Source organism: Rattus rattus, chromosome 12, assembly GCF_011064425.1.
Source record: "Rattus rattus isolate New Zealand chromosome 12, Rrattus_CSIRO_v1, whole genome shotgun sequence".
Lineage (NCBI taxonomy): Eukaryota > Metazoa > Chordata > Mammalia > Rodentia > Muridae > Rattus > Rattus rattus.
Window position 1 is genome coordinate 83,792,251 of NC_046165.1, and position 19,750 is coordinate 83,812,000.

The 19,750-nt window shown below is 41.7% G+C and overlaps 1 protein-coding gene across 1 annotated transcript in view; it reads right to left on the reverse strand.

The window, feature by feature from the left end:
• Positions 1–16,333, reverse strand: part of LOC116913107 (cadherin-related family member 3-like) — a 68,618-nt gene extending 52,285 nt beyond the window's left edge. The window contains exons 1-4 of the mRNA XM_032917247.1: positions 16,119–16,333; positions 6,457–6,653; positions 4,208–4,379; positions 513–601 (exon numbers count right to left, since the gene is read on the reverse strand). Coding sequence (XP_032773138.1) covers positions 513–601; positions 4,208–4,379; positions 6,457–6,653; positions 16,119–16,164 — 504 coding nt within the window. The 5' untranslated portion in view covers positions 16,165–16,333. The remainder of the gene's footprint in view (positions 1–512; positions 602–4,207; positions 4,380–6,456; positions 6,654–16,118) is intronic.
• Between the last annotated feature and the right edge of the window lie 3,417 nt (positions 16,334–19,750).

Consider the following 19,750-nt stretch of genomic DNA (forward strand, 5'->3'; position numbering starts at 1 on the left):
AGTCATGTGCCATTCCCACAATTCAACAGTTGAAACAGCAAAGCAGATGGGCAAGTAACCTCCATCAGTGGCATCAGACCATAAACTGAAGCCTTTTGATTCCAAGTTTCTTTCCCCTCTAGGATATTATGAGGCCTGAGGACAAGCCCTAACTTTCTGAATTACACATTGATCTCAGAATGCTAGATTTATGTCTCCACCACATGTGCAGCCAAGATCCCTAACAATGAAATGAAATATCTCAACATCTTCCCTTTAAAAGTACTTTAGGGGTAGGCTAAGTCTGCCTACACAGAACTGGATGCACTAGAATGGGGACAATTACCTAAAAATTCAATTCAATTTTAAATTCAATCATTTTCACCTGAAATATATTGATAATTAAGGCAAAAGTACACTTTGGACTTAATTGGAGAGTATAAATAACTCATTTGTTTTATGTCTTTATATTTAAGCGTAATCACATATAAACACACAAGCATTGGTATTCTTTATTTCAAAAGACAAATTACCTCCAGCATAGCACCCTCTGGGTCCTTGGCCACTGCTCTGTAAATGATGACGCCGTGGGCAGTGTCCTCTCTGATGTAAATCTCAGTAACTGCCCAAAAAAGTACAATAGATGTCAGTCTCTGGGTCTCACCAATACTAACCCAAAGTGCCTCATTCAGTTATGTGTGATTAAGGCATAAGAGGGGATGGGGATGACCAAAATACATCATACACAAGTGTGACGTCTTACAATGAAACCCATTATTATATAATCAATACATGATAATAAATGTCTTAAAGACCTGTAGTCAGTACAGGTGCTGTACTCAGTGATTTCAGTGAAGCTAGTCATGGCAACAATGATGATGATAGGCAACACTGTATCATCTATCATCAGTCACACATACACGAATGAGATTTAGCATTTTAAGTAACAGCAATAGTAAACAATTTTAATACTTATTGATAGCTAAGCTCTTAACAACATTGATGGGTTTTATCGTTCCAGTTCTCCTGAGACTTAAAAGTCACTAAGACGTCCAAGGTTATAGAACCACTACAGGAGCATTGTCTCTGTTTTCTCCTTAAGTTTCCCTAGTACCGTATATGTTGGGAGTATGCTAGCCACTACAACCATGGCCTCACACATGCTAAAAACATGCTTTATCACTGAACCACAGCTGCTATGTGTGTTAAGACAGTCACAGTAACTGGAAGCTTCAAACGTACAAGTCTTTGGAGGGAATTAATAAAGCTAGAAAATGTGAGGCCCTTGAATGCAGAAGAAAACATCATGCCTATTGCTGCCCCACATTGTGAAGAAAGTGGGACTTCTGGATACCAAAGAGGTCTTCAACGTCTAGTTAGACCAGAGCCACACAGACCTACATTTTAACACACAACCCTTGTGAATTTACCCACAAGCAGTGGGACTTACTGCTTGAGCAGTCAAAAGAACCATGATTTGACCTTGAATCTATGCAAGCCTTCATCATATGTTTGGAGAAGAAAAAGAAGAGGCATTAACATCTACGGAGCACTGATTGTATGCACACATCGTCTGGTGCTTCTAAACATTGTGTGTATTGTGCTGGATAGTTTTATGTTGAGGGGGAAACCTCAATTGAGAAAATGCCTCCATAAGTCTTAATGTAGGGAGTTTTCTTAGTGATTGATGGGGGAGGACTCAGACAATTGTAGGTGGGTCCATCTCTGGGCTGGCGTCCTAGGTTCTAGAAAGCAGGCTGTGCAAGTCACTGAGAACAAGACAGTAAGCAGCACCCCTCCCTACCCTCTGCATTAGCTCCTGCCTCCAGATTCCTGCCCCGCTTGAGATCTTTCTTGCCCAGGCTTCCCTCAAAGATAGACTTCTTCTACTGCTATACAGAAGTATAAGCCAAATAAATTCTTTCCTCCTCAACTTGCTTTTTGGTCATAGTGTTTTACCACAATAATAGTAATCCTAACCAAGTCATGCATCAAGGTAAGACTGACATCTCAGTTGAATGGTAATTTTGTTAGTCACTTTTCTTCTTGCTATGACTAAATTCCTGGCTATGAGCTAATAAGGAGGACAGATTTATTTGGGCGGATAATTTGAGGGGACATAGTCTATTATGGAAAGGAAGGATGAGAGCAGAAGGCTCCATAAAATGGAAGTGTGTAAAAAGACACTTCACCTCACTTCTCCATTAACAGGAAATAGAGAGGCTCCACCTCCCAAAGGTCCTCGTTACCTCTGAAACCTGTGCCACCAGCTAGGGACCATTGCTGAAATACACAAACCTGTGAGGAATAGTTCCCATCTAAGACATAGCAATGAAGAGACTGGGGTTCACACAAGACAAGTAACTCCATCCAGTTAGTAGCCATACCTTCATCTGAACAATTTTGTTTTAGCTGCACACTATGGATTTTTCCACAAGAATTAAGTGTTTGATTTGTCAAACACTTTTCAAATGATTTCTGTCTTGACCCCCAAAAGACTGTACAATGTGTAACTGTAACTAAGGGAGTGTCAGCGGAATCGGTGAAGTAAGGATTAAGCTGAAGCCATGTCTTTAGACAGGAGACTTCCATCTTCTGCGCTCTAGATTCAGACTCCTACCAGTCTTTCTTCTGTTTTATAATCTGTTTACACACACATGGAGTGTAAGTGAACATCCTAACTACATAAATGTAGCCCATGCTCTAAGATATTGTTAGTGTCACATGAAACTCAAGAAGGATGACCAAAATGCGAATGCTTCACTCCTTCTTTGAAAGGGGAACAAGAAAACCCTTGGCAGGGAATAGGGAGGCAAAGTTTAGAACAGAGGCTGAAGGAACACCCATTCAGAGCCTGCCCCACATGCGGCCCATACATATACAGCCACCAAACTAGATAAGATGGATGAAGCAAAGAAGTGCAGGCCGACAGGAACCAGATGTAGATCTCTCCTGAGAGACACAGCCAGAATACAGCAAATACATAGGCGAATGCCAGCAGCAAACCACTGAACTGAGATAGGGAACCCTGTTGAAGGAATCAGAGAAAGAACTGAAAGAGCTTGAAGGGGCTCGAGACCCCATATGTACAACAATGCCAAGCAACCAGAGCTTCCAGGGACTAAGCCACTACCCAAAGACTATACATGGACTGACCCTGGACTCTAACCTCATAGGTAGCAATGAATAGCCTAGTAAGGGCACCAGTGGAAGGGGAAGCCCTTGGTCCTGCCAAGACTGAACCCCCAGTGAACAGGGATTGTTGGGGGAGGTGGTAATGGGAGGAGGATGGGAGGAAGCCCATATAGAAGGGAGGGGAAGGGCTAGGGGGATGTTGGCCCAGAAACCAGGAAGGGGAATAATAATCGAAATGTAAATAAGAAATACTCAAGTTAATAAAGATAAAAAAAAAGATATTGTTAGCGTAAGCCTAGTAGTAATTATAATTGAAAACAAAACTATAATTCAACTCAAATAATGTATTTCCAGTCATCTGAGTCAAAAGTGTTCTGTAAATTTAAAATAATTGTTATAGATCTTTTTTCAGTTACCAGATGAATTATTTCCTTGCTTTTATTAAAATGAATTTTCCCTCACCAAAAAAAAAAAAAAAAAAATTAAGTATTTGACTTCATAGAATGAGAAATAGAGTCAAGAGAGAGGCAAAGAGCCACCTACAAGGTGTGAGAAAGAACAAAAAAGACTTCACCACAGGTCTCCGGAAACTTCTAGTTTAACAACTAAACACATTTAAGAGATTGATTTTAGTACACTGTGATAAAAGAGTTACATGGATTATTTTCAATACTGAGAAAATTACTTCAGTCTGTTTTCTGTGCAGCGGGACTAAGGGAATAAAAAAACTTCCCTCCAGTGTTATGAATGTTAAACAAGCAATCCACTTAAAGATTTTAGGATGATGGGTAGACGTAGTTAGTGCCCAGCTAGTGTGTGTGTGGGTGGGAGGCATGCATATGTCATAATATGTATGGTGTTCAGGCGACAACCTTCAGGAGCCAGTTCTCTATTTGTACTGTGGGTTCCAGGGGTCACACTCTGGTCATGGGGCTTACATTACAAACCCATTCATCTGCTGAGCCATCACACCAGCCTAAGTGTTGTTAATTATCATTCTCCTTTAGCCCTTATAGCCAGAGCACCGTGAGGCACATAAGACCTAGATCTGTGTCCTCAGGGCTTCCTAGGCCCCCAAACAGACCCTTGGTACCTTGATTTTTCTGGGCAAGTGGCCCAATGAAATCAGGAGGCTCGTTCACATCTTCGATCTGGACAAGAATGGTCTGGGCTGCTGTTGCCCCGTGGTTGTCTTTGGCATATATTGTCAAGGAATAGAGTGCTACCACCTCGAAGTCCAGCTTGGGTGCTCCAGTGAGAAGTAACTAAAATGTGAAAAGGGGCACAATGATGGAGGGTCAAATGGTTGGCTTCAAAGAAGAAATGATGAAGATATACATGTAAAGCCCTAAATAAAACAGAGCATGCCCTTTTTACTGTACAATAGTAAAAGTGGGTCTTCACTTGCAGGTATGTTTTTATGCTATGATGTCATCTCATAATCAAACTGCTTTTAATGCTACTCAGAACTAATCAATACTACTTTTTACTTGTTTGATTATTTATTTATTTGGTTTGGGTTTGGTCTTTTTGGTTTTAGTTTATTAGTTGGTTAGTTAGTATGAGACAGGATCTCATACTATAACCCAGGTAGACCTATTGCTCAATTTGTAAAGCAAGATGGATTCGAATTCATAGCAATCCTTCTGTCCCAACCTCTCAAGTTCTAGGGTTAAAACTGGGAGCCACCACACTGGCAACTTGTTTTTGTTTTGAGACGTGTACTCCAGATTGCTCAAACTCATGATTCTACATCCTTGGCTCTTAGCCCTGGGATTAAAGGTATGTACTTCCACATCCAGTAAGGATATCATTTTAATAATGTGGCCTTATTCGTTGTGTCTTTAACATTTGTAACCTAGCTGAGTATTGCACTATATATTTACTATAGAACAAATACTAGGTATGTCACATGATCATAAAAGCAGCAAGACTACAGAGTCTTGGAAGAATTTTGTTAGCTGGGCTTATAGTAGAAGCTGAACAGAGCACAAGTATAAGACAGTATAGTACACCAAATTCACAATGGAAGCAAATTTGAAAAGCTGGTTATCCCATGATTTGGTACAAATATCTTAGGTCCTTCTGAATACCTTGTCCCTCTAGAATATGCGCTCACAGTAGTTACGAGTGATCCCATTAAAGCATTAGCAGATCATGTCTCTTTTCTGCCATATTCTATCATTGCTCCCATGTTTTGATGCTTGCCATGTGACTTTACAGTTCCTATGGCTTGGACATGTGACTTTCTTCAGCCAATATCCTATGAGGAGATGTGAGTAAATGTACACGTGGGCTCAAACTTATCCTCTGGCTTTCCTTTTGTCCTGGTGAAATATGCTTCTGCTAGTCACTGCTTTTAGAGCCTTGGGGTTTGAGGAACACACGAGATAACCACAGCCTGAAGCCAAACCAGTCTAGGGCAGTTCAACTATGCTGCCCTGATGATGTTAGTGCACAGAATTGGATCCTTCTTTAGGTCCCAGGGGGCCCAATGCAGAAAGACCAGGTGAATGCCAGGCATGCAATAGCCTTGCAGTATATTTGAGTAATTCTGATCATAGGGAACCGAGATCTCTTAGGATGAGCACTATGCCAGTGGGAGAATTAGCTTTATGAGAACTAGATAATAGGTAGCACTTCCCAATGTATCTCCCCCACCTCCACAAGCTCTGTCCTTTATCTCCTTTGTAGTGAGATTTCTCACCGCACTCCCCGTTCAGGTCTGGTCCTTTCTCCATATCAGGATCCTTCTTTCTACAGAGCCTTTGCACATGACCTGGAATGGTTTCTTTTATTCAATTCCTGCCCAATCTGCAGATTGCTTTTCACATAGAGCTACTTCAGGGAACCCTGAGTAGACCATATGCCTTTGTTTGAACTCCCACCTATCTGAGAACTTGTATTTCCTTACCCATGTCATATTTACAACTTTATTTTATTTATTAAGAATAAGGCACCTTGCATCTGACAAGACCCTCACTCAATAAGTACCTATAAAACAGGTAACCTTTGTTATTCTCAAAGAATTTGAGAGTGTCTGACACATCATAAAGTCCCAAAGAATGAAATGTTAAATTAATTAAAAGCATGCAAGAGGGCTGGGCATGTTAGTACAAACCCATAATCCTTATTAGATGGTCAAAAAAAGAGATCAATAGTTCAAGGCCAGCCTAAACTATCTAAACTATATAAAACAAACAACACACACACACACACACACACACACACACACACACACACACACACACCCAATACTAAACAAGCAGTAAAATGTAAGACAGAAGAGAGTCTCATTTAGATCTCTTGAGGTATGCTAATACTTTCTATCTCCGTACTTACATCCCAGAGGTCTGAGGATCTATGGGACAGCACAAAAGGATGCACTGTGGGGCTGGCATTAAGGATCACAGGATCTCCAACCAAAGAAGTGTGAGGTGAAAGAGATATGGTGACCGTGGCAACCCGTGTGTGATCAGAGGCGTTTTCCAGGAGAGGGCGGGCATTCTCCACAACAAAACTTGGAGCAGCATGAACACCTTAGAGAAAACACAAAACTAGACTTTATTATGTAGATCTCTTACAAGGCTTCCCAACTTCTTTCATGTGCAAAGCCCCAGAGGAAAAGCGCAGTACCCACTTAGTACTCTTTTCCTTGGAATTCCAAAATAGTAAGTTGAGTTAGGTGCCTAGGATTGCTGGTGGTCTGAGACCTTTTGTTACAGGGGCACTTGCAATAACTACTCTCAGTTCTGTTTTGCACTGAAGAAAGTTAAAGCTACAGAAAAGACTTTATGTGACACAGCCAGCAATGTCAGAGCTAAAATTTTAACCCCAAATTTGCCTATTCACATCCAGTGCTATTAAATGACTGAAACTATCTTATGAGTCAGAATAAAAAATTGGAAAATCGAAAGTCCTCAGAAGTTCAAATTTGGGAAATGGACCTATCTACAAGGTGATAGCAGTGGCTGTGAAGGTAATGGAGGGGAACTTATCAAAGGGGCACTTTTAAATCTCACACATACTTTGACTCGGGTCCCAGTCTTCCCTCTTATTAGCCATATGAACACATAGGCAAGCTATCTATTTTTTTCTAAAGCAACTGATGTCATTCTGTGAGAAATGTCTTTGAACTTCTTGGGCATCCGATCACCGTTACTTAAGAGGGAAGCTGTGTAGATCATTGGCCATCATTCTCAATATATATTTCCCAGTCACTGTCACAGCAGTTGTAGATTTCATCTTATGACTCACTATATATTTTGTTAGACACTGTGAAAGGCTGATAGAAGTGGCTTTTCAAGTGTCATTGTTTTCTATGAATATCGTCTACCCTGCAGTATCAAGAAATGAACACTCAAAGTCACAATGCATTCAGAGCAAAGAGTCACTACTCAGCTCACTGAACTGCCCTCCCTTGTTCCTCCTTTTCCTTCTTTCCTTCTTTCCTTCTTTCCTTAATTTCAACTGACTCTTGTCTTTAACCAAGGCAGAGTCTGGCTAGAATCTCAGAACTCTTTGGAAAATGACAAAATTAAGTTGGCACCATGAGAACAAAACCCTTTGCCTCTTCACCCTTAACATTACCATTTCATGCCCACCCCTGAGGACCTCATGGAGCCACACTTCATATGTGGCACTACCCACCTGCCTACCCATGTGTACCTCATACAGCTAGCTCCATCCAGCATACACTACCAGCCCCTACCACTGGAAGACCACTCAGAGCCATGCACCTCATACAAGTAACACATCCCACCCTGTAATCACTTCATAAGAAGCCTGGCTACCTGAAGAGCCATATTCTTCCCACAATCCTCCTGACTACACACCCAACTTCCCTATGTCTACTGTCCCCACCATTTGCTTTGAACAGAGCTCACTCCACACAGAGCAGCTAGAGCAGAGACTGAAGGAAGGGCCATTCAGAGCCTGTCCCACATGTGGCCCTTATCCATACAGCCACCAAAACTAGATAAGATGGAATAAGCTAAGAAGTGCAGGCTGACAGAAACCATACATAGATCTCTCCTGAGAGACACAGCCAGAACCTGTCAAATACAGAGGCAAATGCTAAGAGCAAACCACTGAACTGAGAATGAGACCCCCGTTGGAGGAATTAGAGAAAGGACTGAAAGAGCTGCAGTGGCTCGAGATCCCATATGAACAACAATGCCAACCAACCAGAGCTTCCAGGGACTAAACCACTATCCAAAGACTATACATGGACTAACCTGGGCTCCAACTGCATATGTAGCAGAGAATAGCCTTGTTGGGGCACCAGTGGAAGGGGAAGCCCTTGGTCCTGCCAAGGTTGGACCCCCCAGTGTAGGGGAATATGGGGGGGGTAATGGGGGTGGATGGGAAGGAGAACATCCATATAGAAGGGGAGGGTAGGGTTAGGGGCTGATGGATAGGAAACCGGAAAGGGAATAATATTTGAAATGTAAATAAGAAATACCCAATCTAATAAAAATGGGGGGAGGAAGAAAAGAAAAAAGAAGTTCATGAAGAGGAGGAGGAGGAGGAGGAGGAGGAGGAGGAGGAGGAGGAAGAAGAAGAAGAAGAAGAAGAAGAAGAAGAAGAAGAAGAAGAAGAAGAAGAAGAAGAAGAAGAAGAAGAAGAAGAAGAAGAAGAAGAAGAAGAAGACGGCAGAGGAGAAGACCAATAAGGAATGTGCTGCCCTTTGAATGCTGGTCAGGCAGAGAACAGAGGACACTCGAAAGACTAGACAGAGAACCTGGAATCCTCAGCACAAATTCCACATCAGAAAACAAGGTCTCAAACCCTCGGAAGAAGTCCTGAACATTGTGCATGCCTCCCCAGAAATAAGAAAGATGATTTGAGCAAAAGAAACACACAACTATTTCAGATGCACATGTCCTACCACAAAAACAAAAGTAAATGAAAAACATGACAGTATGTCACCCACAAAAGTTCCTAATCTCACAGTAATAAATCTGATTCAAAATGACCTGAGGGATCTTACGAAGAATAATCATAACTGTGAGCAAATAATGGGAAGCACATCCCAAAAAAGTAAAAGAACTATGTCCATCCCTGTCTGGCTTCAGATGAATGAGACTTGAACTATGATTTAGTTATTAGGCTCTGTGCAGTCACTGGGGGATTATCTCTAATCCAATTCTCTAACACTAGACTGGCTACTTCCCTAGTTGTGCTCCCCGAATACCTGCTGTTTCAATCTTCCTGGTTATTTCTGCTCGAGCAGTTTGGTGTTCTGGGGAGGCATTTGTCTCTGAACCGTGCTGCTGCTCCATCATGACTAATGAAGACCTCCTGTTCTCTCCATATTCTCCTTCTCTATGCTCCTTCTCTCTCCTTTTTTCCTTCTCCAACTGTCCCTGCCTGTGATCCCCTCCAATTGGGTAGCTCAAAACTCTATCTCTCCATTCTCCCCAGTAATTTGCTGTAGCCATTTTTATTTAACCAATGGTCTTAAATTGGGGAGTAAGTTTTGCACAACAGAGGCTGATACTTGTAGAAATTTGTTCTTAGGGTACAGCATTTTAGCATTTGACTACATAGCATCACCTGAACAACTCCCAACAAAGAGTCAAATTAAATAAGGGTATCAACCCAAGATAAGAAAATTAAATTAAAAAAAGAGAATTGCTGAAGAAAGGCCAAACAGAAATGATGCTGGAAATGAAAAACTCAGTCAGACAAATTAAAACCTAAGTGGAAAGGCTCCCCAACAGAACAGCTCATGTCAGAAACAGAAAGTGGGCTACAAGAAAAGGTAGGAGGATTATATCATTCAGTAAAAATCAGTGAGAATTTCTAAATAAACATACGGACACACAAGGAAGAGCTTGGGAACATCATGAAAAGACCTAAATTTTGAGTTAGGAGAAAGGAGAAGAATACCATAGCAAAGACATAGAGGATATTCTCAATACAATCATAGAAGAAACTTTCCCAAACCCAGAGGTACCTATGATATCACAAATTAAATGGACCTAATAGACATCCATAAAACATTCCACTCAGACATTAAAGAACATACATTCTCCTCAGCATCCCATGAAACTTTCTCCAAAATTAGTCACAAAGCCAATCGCAAGAAAAAGAGAAAAACTGAGATAACATTCAGTATTCTATACAACCACAGTGAACAAAGCTATGTCAACAACAATAGAAAGTGCACGGACGAAATAACACACTACTGAATAATTACTGAATCAGAGAATAAAAAAGAAGGAAATTTTAAAAATCACTAGAATGGAATGAAACATACAAAAATCTGTGATGTGAATCAATGAAACAAGGAAGGCGTCCTAAGAGAAAAGTTTACTGAATCATGTGCCTACATAAAAAATTAGACAGATAACAAATTGATTACTTAATGATGCTCCTGAAGGCATTTTTTAAAAACCCAAAAATTGTATACTGAAGAGATAATCAAAATTAGTGTTGAAATTAATGAAATAATGGCTGGTTTTGTGTGTCAACTTGACACAAGCTGGAGTTATCACAGAAAACGAGCCTCAGGTGTGGAACTGCCTCCATGAGACCCAGCTGTAAGGCATTTTCTCAACTAGTGGTCAAGGTGGGAGGACCCAGTCCATTGCAGGTAGTGCTGTCCCTGGGCTGGTGGTCTTGGGTTCTATAAGAAAGCAAGCTGAGCAAGCCAGGGGGAGCAAGCCAGTAAGAAACATTCCTCCATGTCCTCTGCATCAGTTCCTGCTTCCTGACCTTCTTGAGTTCCAGTCCTAACTTCCTTTGGTGATGAACAGCAACGTGGAAGTGTGAGCTGACTGAACCCTTTCCTCCCCAACTTGCTTCTTGGTCCTGATGTTTGTGCAGAAATAGAAACCCTGACTAAGACAGAGCTGAAAAATTAAATTTGTTCTTTAGAAATATTAACAAGATTAACAAAACTTTAGTCAAATTTAACCAAAAAAAAAAAAAGAAAGGAGAAGACTCAAATTAATAAAACTAGGGGCTAGAGAGATGGCTCAGTGGTTAAGAGCACTGACTACTCTTCCAGAGAACTGAGTTCAATTCCAAGCAACCACATGGTGGCTCACAACCATCTGTGATGGGATCCGATGCCCTCTTCTGGTGTGGCTGAAGACAGCAACGGTGTACTCATATACATAAAATAAATAAATCTTTAAAAAAATAAAACTAGAAAAGGGAAACATTTGAACAGCTACTGGGAAAAATTCAGAAAACAAAGGATATACTTTTTAAATCTATACTCTACTAAACTTATTAATGTAAAAGAAATTGTAACTTTCTAGATGTATGTGTCCTACTCCTGTGAAGTCAAGATGAAGTAAATAAGTTAAGCAGAACCATAGCAACCAAGCAGATAGAGCCAGCAGTTAAACATCATCCAACTATAACTAATATACATATAATATATGTGCATAAATATATATTAGTTGTGGTATATACATATGCTATGTATTTATGTATATTGTAGTTGCATATATATATATATACATACACACACACACACACACACACACACACACATCCATCCCCCAGGGCTCAACAGATACAATGCAAGTTCTACCAGAATCTCAAAGAAAAAAAAACTACCATCACTACTCAAATAACCCATAAAATAAAAGCAGAAAATTTGCTTCCATATTCTTTTTGTGAAATCAGTGTTATCATAATGCCAAAGCCACATAAGGACCCAACAACAACAACAAAACAATTAGAGGCCAACCCTCCAATGAATATAGAGACAAAAAAAAATCTCAATAAAATACTTGCAAACCAAATTCAAGGAAGTATCAGAAGAGATTCAGGGTGCTTCGACGAATGCAAATCAATACATGTAATCCATCACATAAATGAGTTCAAAGACAGAAATCACATGATCAACTCATTAGAAGCAGATAAGGCCTCTGTCGAAATCAAAACTCCATAATAAAAGTCCAGGAAACTCTAGGAATACAGGAGACATATCTAAATATAATGAAAGCAATACACAATAAGTCAACACCGTGCTAAGTGGAAAAAAACAAAAATCAAAGCATTTCCCTAAAAGCACGAGTCCTACCGGGACATCCACGTTTCCCACTCTTGTTCAATATAGTAATTGAAGTCTAAGCCAGACAGAAGACAAGGGAAAGAGATTAAGTGGATACAAATAGGAAAAGAAGTCAGAGTTCCTTACTTACAGATGATGTGCCTTATAAATTAAAATAAGATTTAAAAGGGGTTGGGGATTTAGCTCATTAGAGCGCTTATGAGTGCTGTTCGGTCCCCAGAAGAACAAATAATAATAATAATAATAATAATAATAATAAGAAGAAGAAGAAGAAGAAGAAGAAGAAGAAGAAGAAGAAGAAGAAGAAGAAGAAGAAGATTTAAAAGCACTCACTTAGAAGACAAGAGAAATCAACTTTGCTCCCACGTTGAAAAATAAGAGCTTATAAGTCAACAGATTTGCCAAGCCAGTTTAGTTGATCCAGTGTTTGACGCTGAGGTAAAGCAGATGTTAGGGAACCTAGGAATTCCATCTCCCATCTGTCTCCATTCCCACTCCAAGTTACTAAGGCTCACTGGAAAGACGGATCACTCAAGGAAGAGGCATTAGGCAGAAGTGTGCAAACTCCATTTTAGATTTTGTTAGTTCAGTGCACAGGGACACAGCTTCCATCAGCCGGCACCTCTACCTTGTCGCTTGATGGTGTCCTCTGGCATTGACGCGCTAGAGAGTTAACGCACCTGCGCTCCCAAGAGGCCTCTCCCGACTCTTGTAAGATGTAACGCAGATTCTAATGGCTCAGAGCTCTCTGCAGCCATCAAAGAGTCATCATTCTCCAGCCTGTACCTCTTCTGCCTTCAAGTACATGCTTTAGAATGCTTTCAGACGCGTCAAGCTCCGTTCTGGAAAATTCCAACCTGGAGTTTTGACCAAGGAATTTCTTTCTGTATATTTCATAGCCCAGTTTAAAACTTTTTCTCTATGATTAAAATATGCATTCCAGAGGTGTGTGTATATGCTGTCAGTGTGAGGGAGGATGGGGGGGGGGATGATTTAGTAACACTGGCGCTTGTGACAGACAGAATGACCCCTTTGCCCTAGCAAGAATACCTAGGTCCTAACTTCCATAGTACATAATATACTGTTATGACGCAGTGAAACCTGAAGTTGTGATTAAGTAGAAGAAAGAAGTCTCGGATTGCCTGTCCCATCCCATCTTAAGGATTCGTCATGTATAAGGGGGAAGCAAAAGACACTGAAAAAAATGCAAACATTGAGAAGGATAAGTGGTTGATGGCTTTTATAACAGACAAGAAACATGAACAGCCTCTAGAGGACTCTTCCATGCCTTTTCTAGGAGGGCTAGAAAGACAGTTCAGTGAGACAAGCACTTGCTGCCCACACAGGAAGACTTGAGTTCTGTTCTCTAGAATGTACCTAAGGTCCTGTCCATAACCTCGACATCCCTAAACAGAGGCGGAGACAGAAAAATCCTCCAAGGCAGCAGTCCAACCTGCCCGGCATATGTGGCAGTAAACATCAAAGAAACTCTGCCTCCTGTGACAAGAGAGAAGCTGTGATCCGACACCCTCTTATCCCCTGCCCTCCGCATGCGCATTGTGGGCAAGCATGCGTATACACAAAAAATAAGGAAGTGAGGATGTTAAATCCCACAGGTAGGGTTGCTTTAACTGTCTGACCTCATATTTGCTGCCCCTGACTCGGCTCGTCTGCTCAGTCTGTTCCAGCCACGTTTGCCTCCCTATTCCTCATAAATACCACAGAAGCCCAAAATGTATCTTTCCAGGACATCACCACTCACTCATCTCCTTTATGTCTCTGACCTCGTAAAGACGGTATTTCCTCACCGTGGGCATTTTTTCTTATAACTTCACATAGTGTTCGTTTTCTGCTCTACTTCCACCGAACACACGAACTTTGAGACTGAGAGACAATCATGTGTTTGTTCCCTGCTGTATGCCCAATTCCAAGAACAGTGTCTGCCCCACAGTAGGTACTCAGTTAGTACTTAGCTTAATGAGAACCAGAGTAAATAGAGTCTTCCTTGCTAGTTATGTAGATTTTATGTGACGTTGAATGCATTTGAAAGCTTGTAAGTGCATGCCATTTAATTAGGTCAGATTTTATGGTCCAGTTCTATTGGCTGGGGCACGTAGCTAGGTGTTTATTTCTGCACCTAATCGCTGCCCATTGCCCTGAAAAATTAATTAATTTAACTTTTTAAACGTATATTTTGTATCAAAAACAAAGAACTTGGTTTCACAGTAAAACAAAGCAGCTCTGTTCCTTGTCAGACATCAGGGACTGGTGAGGACCATAGTAAACTGAACGTGGACTCCTAGGTAACAAGGGTGGCTACTGCTCAACTCATCAACTCATGTCATGTAGGGATGTGGGGCCTACTGTGTGAATTTAGTAACATGGATATTTAAAATACTAAAATTGAGGTGGAAAATATTTTATAAAACATATGTGTAGATATATGTGTTTTGTGTATACATATATGTGTAATATATATATATACCACAAGAACACTGGATTCAGTCACAGTATTCCATATATTTTAAGAAAGTTCTTCTAGGGTAGGGAAGAGTAGCACAAATTTATTGTCCTGACCAAGAAACTGAGGCCAGGGACTGTGGGTTGGAGGGCAATTTAAGCTATAGTATGAGACCCCATCACAAAAATTCAAAACAGAGAGACACTCCTTTAATTCTTCCTGTGTGTTACAGGAAGCAGAGGCAGGTAGATTTCAGTAAGTTCCAGACTTACCAGGACCACACAGTGAGACTTTGTCTAGAAGAAGAAGAAGAAGGAGGAGAAGAAGGAAGGAGGAGGAGGAGGAGGAGGAGGAGGAGGAGGAGGAGAAGGAGAAGGAGAACCTGTAACTACACTGTTGAATTTTTGTTTAAGATGGTAAGATGATGTTACTTGATCCCAAGTACTTAAAATACCCTTTGAACAAAGCATCAGTAAGACATGTTACATGCTTTTCTTCATGCAAAGTAGAATCTGTTACTTTAATCAATAAGAAAATATATAAAATAGAGTAAAACAAATCATCTATATATCCTTCCCCATCTCTCCAACTCTACCATTTCTACCTGTAATCTCGAAACTAATCCTTGGTACATTCTTAGTATTTGAATTTCCTCGAATGTCCAGCCCACCTAGCTATGAATCGAACAGACATTTAAAGGAGATATTCTTGAATCCATACTTCTAAAGCATTTACGGTCCACAATGTGCATTTTGCCTGTGTATCAGAGTGTGTTGCTGTGATACTGTGCCATAGATATAGGGATGTTGTTTCAAACCAGGACAAGCTGGCCTAGCCCATCCTCTACCCTAAACTCTACAGCCCAGGGGCTGAGCTGCCCTTCCCCCAAGAGGCTCCTCCCTATATAATCCATTTTGGTTACTTGTCCCTCCTTTTGTACCTTCGACTTCCTGGCTTCTGTACTTGGCCCCTCTCTCTTTTCCCCTCCCCCTCTCCCCACAACGTTCAGAGTCATGATCACTCTGGGCTCTCCCAGATGTGCGCGCCTCTGGCTAGGCTCTCCCACATATCTACAATGAACTTTCTTCTCCACCATGTCCTTTTCTTTACCTTATATTATTATTATTTTTCACTCAAGCACCAGCGACTTTATCTTCTGCAGACATCTCCCCTAGTTCTTGATATTACAAGCAGGCCACATACATCCTTTTCACTGTGCAGTAGGTAAGCCTTCTACGAGTGGAAGTTTGCCCCCTGAGGTTCCAGATTTTAGATACAAGTAGAGACGGCCAATTGCCTCCCAGAGAACTTGCCCTGATGCCCATTAACATATATGTGAAAAGATTTTGATAAGAAGGTAGATTATCCAATGAGGTTCAGTCAAGGAGAGCTAGAGTTCAAAAGACCATCTCCAATGAGTGCTCTAGGGCAAGTGAAAAGCAGCCCAGAGGCTGACAATCCAACCATTGCTTCAGTAGCTAAGAGTACAAAGTCGGAAACACTAACCTGAGGCAGCAAGCAATCCGAGGAGGAGGAACCGGGAAGAAAGCATGGTTGATTCAAGTGCTCCAGCTGCCACAGAGACACTGTTCCAGCTCTCTTGAGTTGGCTAACGTCTAAGATGTTCACATTCTTGCTACAGTCACCTTATTGAGACAGAGTCACCTGTCTCTAGGCACCAAGTACACATTTCCCTAATCTGTAAAATGACACCTTCGCCCTGTGAAGCTAAAGCTCCAGCAACTGAATTTACTTAAACCAGGAGGTAAAAAAAAATCTCTGACTCTGGAGTCAGAGGACAGTGGGGGGATGGGTCAGGAGGGGATGTGTGGTGGGCGGTGGAAAATTGACATGGGTATTTGGGGTGGGAGTGTGTTTGGGATGAGGCAGTGAAGGGTAGAGGAAGTGAGGAGGGAGGGGATGGCCTGCTTTAGTGGGAGCTTTTCAGGAGATGTGCTCACTGGGCTTCAAAAGGATTCCTTTAGAGTGACCCCACTCCCCGTCATCACCTCCTGCTTGACATGATTATTACACCTCACCTTAAAATCAAGAGCCAGCCTGCCACATTTACAGAGGGATTGCAAGTTGCTAAGCAGAGCAGATTAGAGAGGAAACGCAAAACCAGCCTGAAAGTGGCCAAGGGCCATCGCATGTTATGACATTCAAGTTGAAACCTTCAGTAGTAGAAGGACCTGCTCTAAGACTACCAATGACAAAAGACCTGGCTGCTGGGAGAGTTCACACAAGAATATCTGGAAAAGGCAGCAGAGTGCTGACCTCAGAGCTGACTATGAGCTGTGGATCGAGCCCATTTCCATACTCACAAAGCTTCTCAAAAATGTGTGGTTCGGTAACCGTTGATTGGCCCAAAATTTTACAGTTTGCCAGAGTTCCCACCCCTCTCTATCCCACCCCATTGCTTCTCGCAAATCCATTCCAGGTTCCAGCAGGGATGCATGTCTGCCATTTCTAATTTAGAGAATTCAGTGGATTGCTATCTCTATAGGAGTCAACTGTTGCTATGGTGACTGAAATAGGATTATGCAATCTTGTGTGTGTGTTCAACAGGAGGCTATTGCTGAGAGCCAGGAATGCTGTGTTTGAACCAGGCTTTGACCTGTCGTAGATGACTCGTTGGTTTTCAGAGGGATATCTACAAATGGTCAGGAAGCGCTCACACAGGGATGGCTCCATGCCATGTGCTGTGAGGACTGCTGAAAAGAAAAAGGTTTATGGGGAATCACGGGTTTGTACTATTGTCTTTAGTTCTGCTGAATATTCCTTAGTGAAACTGCTATACTCTTGTTTTGGGGTTGAGCCTCACTCATTAATAGTTGACCATCATTATAGCCTCAAACGTGTTTTCTTATACTTCTTCTTGGGCTATGGTAACACCCCAGCTCCGTAGCCAATCCCCTCTCTGTCTCTGTTTATCTCTATGTGTGTCTGTCTATGTGTCTGTCTCTCTGTCTCTGTCCATCTCTGTCTCTCTCTGTTCTCTGACCTCCCCGTCACTATCTGGTGCTTGAACCAGTTACTTCCCTGATGCCTTTCCACGGGCGCTGTCTTCCCTTTGCAATGCATCTTCTGAGCAGTAATTTTTAAGACATAAGCACACTGGTCTCCTCCTGCCTCTACACCCCCATTCCTGACACACTGGTCTTTGCCACCACGTTTGCCTACTTCACATCCACCTCTTGCTTCACATCCAATTCTTTCTTGTGTGGTAATTTGCTTTTACATCCAAATTCTTTTGTCTCTGTTTCTAAGTGGTAATTTTTCTCGGTTTAAAAAAGTTTCCTCTTTCCAAAGCAAAGTCTTTGTAAAGCACCCAGACTGCGGAGTTCCTCCTCAGAATCATAAATCCTGGTAGTTTGTCATCCCGTTACCTAAAAACATAAACCACCACTTTCTAAGAGGCATTGCCTTTCATTGGTCCCCTGTCTTTCATCTCATGGGCCTGAAGATCTTCACAGGATGACTCACTGTGCAGCTTTCAGACACCAGTGAGAGGCTTTCCTGGTGCTCCCCTTCCCCTCCGGCGTTGCCCCTCACCCTGTCTCTTAAACTTTGTATAAGCATTTCCTTTAATTAGCATTGTGTTTGTGTCCCATAGCACTTTAAGGTAATTCAGTATTTGGGGGGTGGGGTGGGGGATGGGGTGATTCACTGCAGCTTCCTTGATGATCAAACCAGAGCCTAGCAACCACTAGGCCTTCCAATATTTGCTGAGGCCTGAAAGGCAGACTCCACCCTGGTAGGAAGTGTCATTGATTCGTATTTTAAACACAAGAAAATTGAGGCTCAGAGGTTTTTCTCCCCTTTCCTAAGGTCCCAGAGCTTATTAGGTATAAAACCAGGCTTTAAATCTAGCCTGACCTCAAAACTGCTATCTGTATGTCCTGCTTCTTTTTCCCTTGGCATTTTTCTTTTCTTCTTTTTTCTTTTTTTTTCTTTCTTTTTTTTTTTTTTTTTTTTTTTTTGGTAGCCAGATTACATGCTTTAGAATTTTTCTTTGACCTATTGGAAGTCAAAACTCACAAAGGTCTCAGCCTGTTTCACACAAGTAGGCTTGCACACAGAGAGACAGGTACAAACATGAACACACATTCACATGAATAAAGATACCTGTCTCTTCCTGACATAAAACTGATCACAGCCAACCATGCGTTTGATTGAATCCAACAAAATGAAGATGTGATAACAATCATTATGTGAAAACTCCTGGCAAAGGAATTGCTCACTTGTATATCTATTCATTCTAATACCTATGATTCTCACCAAGAGGAAAACCACACCTGAACGGAGCCCAAACCCACGTGACCAAAGCATCTCAACCACAGTGTAGTACAGGCCCCTACAGTGTGGGCCAGGAGTCACGTGACTCCTGAGACATCCGTGTTTCTTCCTACAGCAGTCTCTACATCGCTTGACTCTCACTATAAAGCTATGGCACCCCTAGCATTCCCATTTGAGAGATGAGAAAATAGGCACAATACGTGACAGTGACGGGACTCAGGCCGCAGCCCCAGGCTGAAGAAGGAGCTCAGATATAGCATCGGACCACACCATCATAACACCTCAATGATATGCATTTTATTCCTGCTTTTTCTCTAACTGCTGAGTTTCGAACCCAGAATCTTGAGGGTTTTAAGTGTGTGCTTAATCTTAAGTCACACCACCACCCCCCCAGTCTCTTGAACCATCTAAAGTTCTTCTCCCAAATAGTGAACTGTACAAAATTCCACGTACCAAAATTGTCAGCATCGCCTGGGATGGTTAGACATGTGCGTTTACTTCGTCCCATCTCAAATGCATTGAGTTGAAAGCTGCGTTTAAATAAGACCCCCAACTAAACGCTATGCACATAAATGATATGCATAACCGATGGATACACACACAGGAAGCAGAGTAATTTATATACCTTTCTTCAGCTTTCCTGAGGAGGCGTTCTTTTTAAGCACCCAATCCTACTGAACTAGCTACTCAGAGGGCCAACGAGGCCTGAGACGAACCTATATCCTAGTGTCTGCTGCCACCTTGTGGTTACGTCCTCACCTAGGCAGGATTTTTCTCTTACCCATTAAATAAACCCAGAAATAATGTGCAAATGGTCCAGGTACTGAACTTTTTTAGTT